A 12,247-nucleotide genomic window follows, 5' to 3' on the forward strand; every position below is an offset into this window, starting at 1 on the left:
GAAATCATGCTTATCCTCCTCTTTACCTTTCCATGTTTCTTTTTCTTCTTTTTAATCACATTTCTTAAACACAGCTAATCAAAAAAAAAAAAGCCAGAGTGCGGGTCAGAAACGTTATTTTTTTAACTCCAGATTTTCATTCATACCTCTCTCCAGCTCCCCTCTGAACGTGGAGTTGGCGCAGCTCCACGCGCACAGTCGCGTGCCTGCCTGCCTGCCTGTCAATGCGTCTCAGTCACTCCCAGCAGCTTGTACCGTAATCAGCTAGTTACACATTCCAGGAGAGAGAGAAAGAGTTTGTGTGTGTGCTTCAGAGAGAGAGAGAGAGAGAGCGAGAGAGAGAGGGAGTCGAGATGTCTTGATGGATTATTGGATGGACCTGGATGTCCATTACGCAGAAGGACTCTAATTTTAAGGACATAATTGACTATGGACTGGACAAACTGATGTTGAAACGAAACTTAACCGCTGTAGGACAGAGGTAAGACACATAAAAGTAATAATCTGACAGAGATTTTGGCTATTTTTAAAAAATCATGTTTTAGCTGATGCCATCTAACGCATTAATTAATCACTTTAGCTGTATGCTGTTGCGCTTACTGCAGCCAAATACATTATTATGTGTTTTCCAAATGCCCGTAACGCATGTTGGCTGGTGGATGTATTTGTATAGTTATTAGTTATTAGTTATTAAAACGTATTTTCAACGTGGACTGACACAAAGTGCAGCTTTATTCAAAGCACATGAAAATGTTTTATGAAACCTGATGTGCTACTGTAAGATTAGGCTATCAGTAGACTGTGGGACTTGCCATAATAGTGATATGATGTATGATTATTAACTAAGGCGACTCTGCTGATGTTCAGCGAGTCACAGTGTGCAGTCATTTTACTTGCATAAAAAATATTAAATGAAAATCCCTCAGGGTTCAAAAACTTTGAAATGAAATAACTAGAATCAAATATCTGCAAATCAAAAGGAAAATCAGCTCAGGATTGTACGACAGTTTACACGAAGTGCATGTGCAGTTTTTCTTTTCTTTTCTTTTTTTTTTTTGCTATAGCCTTTAAGAATAACACGAGAAGATTGACATCTAGTATGACTTACTTTCTTTCTCTCATTATGCCTCATTTCGCAAGACGCACACGGAGTTATACATAAAGATCGGTCTCCAGGTGAGCAGAAGGCAAATTATGGAAGCCGAGAGTCTTATTCAACACATTGACCGAGACATGGAGGCCACTTCACCACCGTTTTCATTGACCACCGACTGGCTGGAGGATGGAAACGAGACGATTGTGAATCAGTTCCAGCAGCCCGGCTGGCAGGTGGGAGAATACAGAACTCCAGCTTCATTGTTACTGATGGACTTACTTCCAGCAGAGAGCGTTTTGAGGAAACTTTGACAGAATGAATAAAAAAGGAATGCGCTAGCTTTAGTATTATAGTTTGTATGTTTTTTTTTTTTTAATGTAGTCTTTTGATGACATAGACAGTCTTAGGGATGTTTAGAATTCACAGTCATGTACCTGTGATCTTGTATTGTAGTTTTAATATTTTGTGTCTACTTACGTATTTATTTCATTTTTTAATTCAACTTTGATTGTCCTGCTCGTATTTCCTCTATTCTGTTCTTGTTTCCTCTCCTCTTATTTCATCTCCTCTTGTTTTCTCTCTTCTCCTCTTGTTTCCTCTCCCCTCCTCTCCTCTTGTTTCCTTTCCTTTCCTTTCCTTTCCTTCCCTCTCTCGTCTCCTCTTCTTTCCTCTCATTTCCTCTCCTCTCCTCTTGTTTCCTCTCCTTTCCTTTCCTTTCCTTTCCTTTCCTTTCCTTTCCTTTCCTCTCCTCTCCTCTCCTCTCCTCTCCTCAACTAGGTGGCTCTGTGGGCTATAGCCTACTCGCTCATCATCCTGGTGTCCATCACCGGTAACGTCACAGTGATTTGGATTATCCTCGCTCACAGACGCATGAGGACAGTCACCAACTACTTCATCGTCAACCTGGCCTTCTCTGACGTGTCCATGGCAACCTTCAACACTCTTTTCAACTTTGTCTACGCACTTCACAACGACTGGTACTTCGGCCTGGGATACTGCCGGTTTCAGAACTTCTTCCCCATCACGGCCATGTTTTCATCCATATACTCAATGGCTGCCATCGCAGTGGACAGGTAAGAGGCCATGTGAAGGCTGCTCTGAACTTTAACTCTCAAAGATATAGCAGATGCTCTCATCCAAACTGCTGATATGTAAAATTGACCCAAGCTCCAAAGAGACTGTTTTGTACCAGACACTAAACACTAATGGGAGGACTTGTCCTCATTTCCTGCAACACGCAGGACCTGCATTATGCAAACCGTCCAAAATGGAGGGATGACCACTTACTGAAACCAAGTTGTATTTGCAGATAACCCACTTAACCACAACATTACTACACAATTTGTAATATATACATGGTTCTTTAAATATTGGTGCATAAATGTGATTAACAAACTGCTTGATCAGTATAAACGATCCCAAACTACTTTTACTATTATGTATTTTGGTCTTTAACAGCAAATCTGGGCTGGCACATTACAATATTTTGATTAGTTAATGCTTCACTGAGCATTTAAAGGGCTTCTTTGTCAGTCAGGGGCTTATTCCCTATGGTATCATCACCTATTATGAAGATTGATGAGCATCACTTGATATCAGCAGCAGAAAATGTTCCACCAATACAGAGGAAAATGCTGCATGAAGGAGATATGGGTCACCAAGCAGCAGAGATACAGATGTCATTAATGCGTATTGGAGCATGAATGGTCGGTCTGTTCTTAAACTGTGCTTAACATATGATACACACACACACACACACACACATATGCTCATGTATTAATGAAGCATATATGTTTATTGTTCATTCTTAAGGCTGTGGATGGACATAGAGTTGTATTGATTTGTGAGGTGTTTTCTTTTGTTTGTGAGTACAGAATACAGATTCAGAATGTAGAATACAATTCAGTGGAATAAAACACTATGGATAAGGCTATAGTTTTAAATCCACATCTTTCTGACACAGTATGTACTTAACTAAATCAGGGTTTATTGCAGAGCTGTTGTATTCGATGACATTAGATAGCATGGGTACACTGCAATGCAGTTGTTCCAGAGGAGAGTTTCACTAGAGCATTTCATTATTCTCTCATACGTGTGCATGGTACATGGCTCTCTGTGGCTCAGGACAGATACAGTGATGAATGGGTTGTATGTAAAGATTATACCAGGTGTAACATGCCTGATAATTTATCTTTTGTTTCAAATGTGTTACATTACATGATTCTCTGATACCTCCACATTTAAGAAACAACCCTAAATGTTGTACCTACCTTTTACAGGTGGGTCTGATGTGACTTGTGCCAAATGAAACAGGTATAAAAGTGAACTGAAAATGAAAATAAGAAGTCAGAGTTAAAGTTAATGTAAAAGCACGTAAAAGACTTAAGAGCTGGGAGATAAGGCCAGAATCTTCTTACCCTATGTAGAGAATTTTATATCTCAATGACAATAAATATTACAATATAACAAGTTTTCTGGAAATTCAACAATAGTCTTTGTGAAAGAATAATTTTTCGTAAAATCTTGAACATTGCCACTGGAGAGCACTATTTCACCAACATTTAGGTTCCAAGTGGACTTTACACATACATTATTTTCCACTATTATTATGCAGAGAGAACCCTGCCTTGGGTTGTATGTACTGTGGAATTATGGGTAAAGAGGCTTAGGGGCTGTAAAAGCTTGTGACAGGGAGGTTGTCCAGTTTGTCGTGTAAGGTAACGTAAAGTGTGACATATAAACAAGAAAAACAAAAAAAATGGAACGTAAGATTTTCTGAGAATTTTGAGCATGTGCTTGTTATTAATGAAGTAGCTATGCATCTGTCATCAGGACATCTAAATATATGATTTTATCACAATATGTTTCCATTGAAATACGATACATTTTTATATTAAATTATTTCCCGGCCTCAGTTATACATAACAGAACCAGAATAACTGATTACTTGATACAATATTTGTTGTGCTTATTTATAGATTGTTTATGTCATTTATTATTTCAACTGACATTTTAGGGTTAATGTACATGATTCAGGTGACAAGGTTCTTTTCATTTATGCTCCACTGACTTTAATACAACTGAAGAAACTAAAATGCAAATAATTAAATGCAAGATCACAGTTTTTAACGATAAATATAAAAAAGGAAAAAAGGGACAGAAGCCATTCAAATACATTCACGCTGTGAGTTCTGAATAATTCAAATGAATGATTCATAGTCATAGTTTAATTATTTGACCTTAATGGTGACAATACTGAGTAATGTTGTTAAATTGACATTGCATATGACTCATGATGGTCGCCATGGCTGACATAATGACACAATTGTGTTCATTATGATTTTTCCACCTTTGTTAACAGAACATGGCCATGTCGTACATTTTTTATACAGTGCGTGGTCACACACAGCAGACTGACGGCAGCTATGTATAACATGAGGAGGAGAGATTGCCCTCTGGTGTGTCGAACTATAGCTCCATGACCCAAATGCTTTACAAAGCTCAGCAGGTTTAAAGAACAAAGGCTGAGCATTAATGACAACAAGCTGATCGAAAAGGCAAAAAAAAAAAACAGTCTGGCAACAAAGCAAAGGGAGCAGACTGAAGTAATAAAAAAGAAAAAGAGTACAGAAACGAACCAAAGCAAACCTGGGGAGTGCAAGGAAATCAAGCAAACAAATGCAGACAACTTCCTGATCAAGAGAATGCACAAAGACTAAATACACAGGGCACTAATCAGCAAATTAAAGTCAGGTGAAGAGGAAAAGGGGCTGGGACGGACAAAGACAGGAAGTAAAACAAGATATCAAATAATTTCTTGCAGTGTGGTATCTCTCTCTTTCATTAAGCTGATCACCTCCACTATCAAGCTGACAGAATCAGCGCAGTCATTTCATTAACAGTGCTGAAGTGAAAGCTCTAATTGATTTAAAGGTGATTGGCTTTCATTCATTAGTTTAAATAACAGGCTATTTAGATCATAAAGCTTTATAGGTTGAGAATAAGATGTTGAGGATGATGGATGAAAATAAACAGCAACACAAGGAAGAACCTTTCAAAATGTTATTAAAAATACATTCGGCACACTGATAAATGATTTTGTTTGAGGCTGTCAAAGAACAACACTGAACAAGAACTTTTAATGACCTTAAATGATGAGATTTATAATTATTACTTCACAAATAATATTTTGATGGATGAGTGAGTGTATTTTCTCATGAAAATGCGCACACAATATCCATCAGAGTCACTGTGCTTTCTGCTTACCTCCAGATTTCATTGTCAAAGATAGATATGAATAATTAAATAATTTATCTTCTTCCAGGTACATGGCCATCATCCACCCTCTGAAGCCCCGCCTCTCCTCCACCTCCACAAAGGTTGTGATCGCCCTGATTTGGATTGTAGCAGTCTTACTGGCTTTCCCTCAGTGCTACTACAGTGTGACGATATTCTACTACCCCAGAACTGTGTGCATGGTCGACTGGCCTGACGATTACGGAGGAACACATCAACTAAGGTGAGAAAAAATGTTAAAAAAACGAAAACAAAACAAAACACAGATAGAATCAAATGCCTTTACAACAAGGCAGATCCGAAATACAAAACAACAAGTTGTCAACACAAAGATAATGTCTGTATGACTGGCACACTTTTGAGGGTTTTATGAGGTGACACAAATGCAGCAAGAAGTCAGCTGTTAGATCAAGTCATTGTTTATTAAAGGCACAGGCAAGTCTCAAGTCTTTGCACCCAAGTCCCAAGTCAAGACAGTCAGGAGTAACTGGAGTGTTAATACATTAAATGTCTTCTAAATCTTCACCTTTTTAATCAAGCGTGATAAAACATAATTTGGGGTAGAGTTCTATTTTGTTGTTTTCTTTATTTTGTCAAGTTGAGTCTATTAAATAACTATTCTGTGATTTAAGTCTCACTCGACTCTAAGTCATGTGACTTGAGTCCACACCTTCGCAAGAAGTCATTGTAATGCACACATTAGTAAAATACCTAGGACCTAGTCAGTGTATGTGGATGTTTTGTGTCCTCTGGTTTGTCTTTTTAGACACAATGTATGAAAAACATCTGGACAAAAACCTACATGGTCGCTCATAAAGTTGGAATACAATTTTTTTTTTTACCTCTTTCTATGAAATGATTGTGATAATGTGATTTATCTTGTCAAAACGTTATTAATTAATCTCTTCCAAATGTATCACAATGAAAATGAAAGCACAATTAACAGAGGATTGTGCCTAAAAACCAAATTATTCCAACTTTATGGGCAACCGTGGTTGATAGGCTTGATACACTTTTATGAAGGGTTATATTTTTTACCCCAATTTTATGAGGGATCAAATCATTATTAAGAATTGGTATAGCAGTAGATTGAGTCTTTTAAAAAAGTAAGCTATGATGGCAGAGAATATATATAAGTTTTTAAAACATGTGGTTCACAACTTCACACAGTTTAACAGTTTTGTTCTCTCTGTCTCCCTCTGCAGTTACCAGTATGCTGTGATATTGCTGATCTACTTGTTCCCTCTGCTGGTGATGCTGGTGACCTACAGTTTAGTCGGCCGATCGTTGTGGGGTGGGCACATCCCCGGAGAGGCGACAGAACATTACCACAGTCAGATAACAGCCAAGAGAAAGGTCACACATTTTTTTTTATATACTGTCATAAACTATCAGTCACCGGGTACTCCTGTTTCCTCCGACAGTCCAAAAACATATGTTTAGGTTTAATTGGTGACTAAATTGCCCGTAGGTGCGAATGACAGCGTGATTGTCTCCATGTGTCAGCCCTGCGATAGTCTGCCGATCTGTCCAGGGTGAACCCCGTCTGTTGCCCAATGGCTGCTGGGATCGGCTGACTGCAGATGAGCGGTTAAGGAAATGAATGAATGAATGAAACTATCAGTCTGGGCTTTTGAAATGTTGTTATTATCACACTGCTCAAATACCCTGAGCTAAATTTTCAGCTGAAGACTCAAAATGAAGTAAGACAACACTGGCGTACTCTTTCTGTCTGTGTGATCTCTAACAGGTGGTGAAGATGATGGTTGTCGTGGTGGTGACCTTTGCCCTCTGCTGGTTGCCTTACCACGTCTACTTCATACTGGGATCATTTAACAGGGACATTTACAAACAAACTTACATCCAACAGGTAAGCAGCAGCTTTTCTCCCAGCTCTTAGTTATTTTTAGTCTGATTTATAAAATTACTGAGCATTAAGCGTCCTTTTTTTGACAGGTGTACCTGGCCATTTTCTGGTTGGCGATGAGTTCGACCATGTACAATCCCATAATTTATTGCTGTCTAAACCAAAGGTAAAAAAAAAACATATTTACACCCAGAAACTCCTCAAGTTCCAGTTTTCAAAAACTTAAGGCAGTTCTCCCGTCTCTCTGCAGGTTCCGAGCTGGTTTCCGTCACGCGTTCTCCTGGTGTCCCTTCATCAAAGTGTCGGAGGAGGATAGGATGGAGCTGCAACACACACACACCTTTAGAGTCACCATGACACGCAGCCACCGCAACAGCAGCACAACCACACACACCTCCATCAAAACCAACAACACCTTCGACACAAGTGTGGCTGTCAGCACTGAGCTGAACATGGAGAGAGAAGCCTCCATGCAGTTTAAGAAACACATACCGCATGACACACGTGCGGTGAAGAGGCTGGGGGACACAAAATCCTCAGCTGCCAAACTTCTACAGCACAGCCACTGACTTCTGAAACAAATCATGATGAGGACATTCCTGATGGAAGGGCAACAGGGAGCCTGCAGATCGCCTAACAGGGAGAGCAAGCTGTGGTAGCGTTCATCAGCGTGGGAAACCGTGAAGTAAAGAGCTGTTCATTGGCTTGGGACCAATAACTTTTTTTCTTGTTAAAGAGGCCTATAAGTGTATGTGACTAAGCTTCTGAAGTGGTCATATGTGAAGATATAGTTATATATGAAGAAACTACACCTGCATACTGGACAACACCAGAGGATTATTCTTGCATTTTTCATGTTTGCTGTTAGTGGGAAAGTCTGTAGATAAATCATCACTGACTTTTTTCTGCTTCTTTTTCTGGGGGGAAAGCTATGAATAGTGGATATTTTTGTGTAACTGTAGTTTTTTTGTGGTTATGGATTTTTTTTAACAGCAGAAAATTGATGAATACTCCACTAGCATCAGCATCAAGCCTTAATAATGTTGTTTTTGTGTGATTGTCTAGGGGTGCACGATATATATTTGGGAAATTTGTTTTATTATGTATCATTCCAATGATTATAGTCTATAAAAAGAGCTGATAATATAAAGCCAAATTTCTTTCATTTAGAAGTACAGCATCTGTACACTCCAACACAGTAGGTGGTCGTATGCACCTTTCAAGCTGGTTTGCTGTCTGCTGTCTGATTGAGTGTATTTTGACATACTGGACCTAACAGGTTACATCAAAGCATTTAATATCAGTTATTTACCAGAAATGCTTGATAAAAGCCAAAGTATATTTGTAATGTTCTCAAGGAACTTTAGGAAACAAAGAACATTAGAGGAGTTCTTTACGTTTTGTTAACAGTAATGATGTGGGGGCGTACATGTTATTAACTTCTTTATTTAAATACAAAAAAGCAAAATGATCAGTTATCATATCACTACCAGCTTAATCAGAAGCAGGTAATCATCGGTTGTCTGAGTTAGCCAACAAAAATCCCGTCCTTACTGTTTTCTTTATGTTTATTAAAAGAGGCCTCTTCCTCAAAGGGACATTTTCTAATCTTCACCTTCTTCTCTAATCATAACGCACAAAGTGATAAAGTTGAAACTCCGTTAAAGTGGTTCTGAGGAGCTCTGTGGCAGATATTCAGCTGTTAGGGACTTTTTTTCAGTATTTCTGTCACTACTGTTTTAACTTGCTCAACATGTGAAATTAATAGACACAGAAGATCTATTTATATTATAACACAGGCTGTAACATAGAAGCATGGTGATACAGAATCACTGAAGTATAAGTATAATCAACCATTTCAATGTCAATGTGTAATAAGCAGCTATCAGCAAAGTTTCAGAAGCACCACCTCCTGTGTCTCACAGGACATTAACTGATTATTATAGGCTTGAATTTACTTTTTTCATAGACTTTGCTGGATAAATTATAAAGTGAGCATGTGTCTGTTACTGTATCAATTCAGATTTTTTGACTTATTTAAACTTTTAATCATCTTAAATGAATATTTTTTTGCGCACTTAAGGAAAAATAAATCAAAATTGAGTTGGTATATTCATTTGAGAATGACCTTCAGTTTTTGCAAATTAACTCTTTGTATATTGTGACTTCACTGGTTCAACTGGTACAACTGTAATGTTTTATGGTCGGTGTACAGTGGAGTCAAAGTGCTGCTACTTAGAAGAATGTGATGTAAAATGTAATCTATTGAGTATAAGTATATGTTAAACTTTGCTGATGAAGTGGACATGTAAATATGACACTTGTGCAGTGTTTGTGCACATGTAGTAAGATCACAATGTTGTAAATACTGTAGTTTGTTAGTGTTAACATATCAGAATGAATGATTGTTTATAAAGCTTTTTGACTTTTAAAATGTAACTTTGTCATAAAGTGACAAAGTGAAACATCTGTATTTGTTGTCTGCACAAAACAGCAGGGTATTAGTTTGTGGCCTAAATAAAAGTCGATAATGTGTTAAATAAATGTGACAGTATGTGTGTGCAATGGTTCCTCAGTTGTCATCTACACATAGTAATAATGTTACAGGGCAGTTAGAGGTCTGTGCTGCAGTAGGGGAGACCCGGGATGGTTGTAACAGCACCACTTTCACCAAGAAGGGACGACCTTAGAGTCATGTGATGCATTTCTTGAAGGATTACTTCCTTCCTGAACTTGCATGTGAAATGTAATTGCTGTGTGAAGAAGAGTGCAGATTTTAAAGCTAAAACACTGACTTCAGGTCTTCTTTTTTTTTTTTTGACCAAGTCTATAGTTTAATTGTTAGAACTTGTATTACAATGTTACAATTTCAATCAGCAGATGCTTTTATCCAAAGTGAAGTACATCTGAGAGCTCATATTTGACATCAGTTATTGAATTATGTAGTACTGTTGGATACGTCAGAAACATTGCTATTTGTAGTAGACAAATAAGGGAACTTTGTTTCAAAATCTGAAAGCTCTAAACACAAAAATTCAGCGAGTTATATACTGTGTTCCAAATTATTATGCAACTGAGTTTTTTCTCCGATTTTCCTAAATAGTCGATGCAAATGACAGTCAGCATAATTTAAGTCATCAACCGTTAGTTTAATGAATTGTAATGTGATTGGACAAACCTCCCAATGATAACAGTATTTTTTCAAAAATAAAAAACTTAAAATGCACTGTTCCACATTATTACGCACGACAGAGTTTTATAACATTTTATAGGTTTTTAAGAACTGAAACTGCTCATTTTTGGATTTTCCAGCATTCGGAGGTCATATTTACTGAAATCAAAAGCTATTTCAATCAAAATCATCTTAACGGGTCAAGTTACATTTTAACATAGGACCCCTTATTTGATAGCAGCTTCACAATTCTTGCATCCATTGACCTTGTGAGTGTTTGGAGAGTTTCTGCTTGAATTTCTTTGCAGGATGTCAGAATAGCCTCCCAGAGCAGCTGTTAGGATGTGAAATGCCTCCCACCCTCATAGATCTTTCACTTGAGGATGCTCCAAAGGTTCTCAATAGGGTTGAGATCAGGGGAGGATGGGGGCCACACCATGAGTTTCTCTCATTTTATGCCCATAGCAGCCAATGATGCAGAGGTATTCCTTGCGGCATGAGATGGTGCATTGTCATGCATGAAGATGATTTTGTTACTGAAAGCACGGTTAATCTTTTTGTAACATGGGAGAAAGTGGTAAGTCAGAAACTCCACATACTTTACAGAGGTCATTTTCACACCTTCAGGGACCCTAAAGGGGCCAACCAGCTCTCTCCCCAGGATTCGGCCCAAAACATGCCTCGCCACCTCCTTGCTGACGTCGCAGCCTTGTTGGGACATGGTGGCCGTCCACCAACCATCCACTACTCTATCCATCTGGACCATCCAGGGTTGCACGGCACTCATCAGTGAACAAGACTGTTTGACAATTAGTCTTCATGTATTTCTGGGGCCACTGCAGCCGTTTCTGCTTGTGAGCATTGGTTAGGGGGGGCCGAATAGAATAACTGATAGAATAACGCATAACTGCAAGCCTCTGGAGGATCCTACACCTTGATGTTCGTGGGACTCCAGTGGCACCAGCAGCTTCAAATATCTTTTTGCTACTTTGTAATGGCATTTTAGCAGCCATTCTCTTAATCCGATGTTTTTGTCTGGCAGAAACCTTCCTCATTGTGCCTTTATCTGCACAAACCCATGTGTGCTCTGAATCAGCCACAGATCTCTTAACAGTAGGATGATCACGATTAACTTTTTGTGAAATATCTAAGGTTTTCATACCTTGTCCAAGGCATTGAACTATTTCATGCATTTTGGAAGCAGAGAGATCCTTTTTCTTTCCCATATTGCTTGGAAATGGTCATCTGCTTAATAATGTGGAACGCCCTTCTTAAGTAGTTTTTCCTTAATTGGGCTTACCTGGCAAACTAATTATCACAGGTGTCTGAGATTGATTTCAGTGATCCAAAGAGCCCTGAGACACAATACCATCCATGAGTTTAATTGAAAAACAAAACATGTAATCTTTATGACACTTAAATACAATTTGCGTAATAATTTGGAACGCGGTGTAGGTGCTGAGACAAAAAGTGTTATAACTGTCCCTGGTCTTGCGGATAGCAAGCAGGCTTGGAACCTTTACACATTTAGTGTTTTGCTAAAGGGCCCTTCATAAGGCCTGATGCTTACAGAGCTGATGTTCTTATTGACATCTGAACCCACTAATAACATCACTAAACACCAGCGGGGGAAAAAGTATCCACATCCCTTACTTAAGTAAAACCACACTGTAAAATTTCTCCACTACAAGTAAATGTCCTGCATGCAAAACTTACTGCAGTAAAAGTAATGTTATTTTAATACATCAAAGGTAAAAGTACTCGTTATACAGAATGGCCTCACTCAGATTGTTATACAGTACTGTGCAAAAGTCTT

At 38.4% G+C, this 12,247-nt stretch overlaps 1 protein-coding gene across 1 annotated transcript; it reads left to right on the forward strand.

Annotated features, from left to right (window-relative positions):
• Nucleotides 1–352: 352 nt before the first annotated feature.
• Nucleotides 353–9,809, forward strand: tacr2 (tachykinin receptor 2). The gene is made up of 8 exons (XM_059352616.1): nucleotides 353–481; nucleotides 1,141–1,329; nucleotides 1,874–2,169; nucleotides 5,421–5,615; nucleotides 6,598–6,748; nucleotides 7,143–7,262; nucleotides 7,349–7,425; nucleotides 7,510–9,809. The coding sequence occupies exons 2-8, from the start codon at nucleotides 1,195–1,197 to the stop codon at nucleotides 7,826–7,828; spliced, it is 1,293 nt and encodes a 430-aa protein (XP_059208599.1). The 5' UTR covers nucleotides 353–481; nucleotides 1,141–1,194; the 3' UTR covers nucleotides 7,829–9,809.
• The last annotated feature ends 2,438 nt before the right edge of the window (nucleotides 9,810–12,247 follow it).

The sequence above is a fragment of the Centropristis striata genome, chromosome 2 (genome assembly GCF_030273125.1).
Source record: "Centropristis striata isolate RG_2023a ecotype Rhode Island chromosome 2, C.striata_1.0, whole genome shotgun sequence".
NCBI lineage: Eukaryota > Metazoa > Chordata > Actinopteri > Perciformes > Serranidae > Centropristis > Centropristis striata.

Coding starts and splice junctions, on each gene's coding strand:
- tacr2 (XM_059352616.1), top strand. CDS start 1,195: ATGGAAGCCGAGAGTCTTATTCAACACATTGACCGAGACATGGAGGCC. Junction 1,330..1,873: donor TCCAGCAGCCCGGCTGGCAG/GTGGGAGAATAC, acceptor CTCCTCAACTAG/GTGGCTCTGTGGGCTATAGC. Junction 7,263..7,348: donor AACAAACTTACATCCAACAG/GTAAGCAGCAGC, acceptor TTTTTTTGACAG/GTGTACCTGGCCATTTTCTG.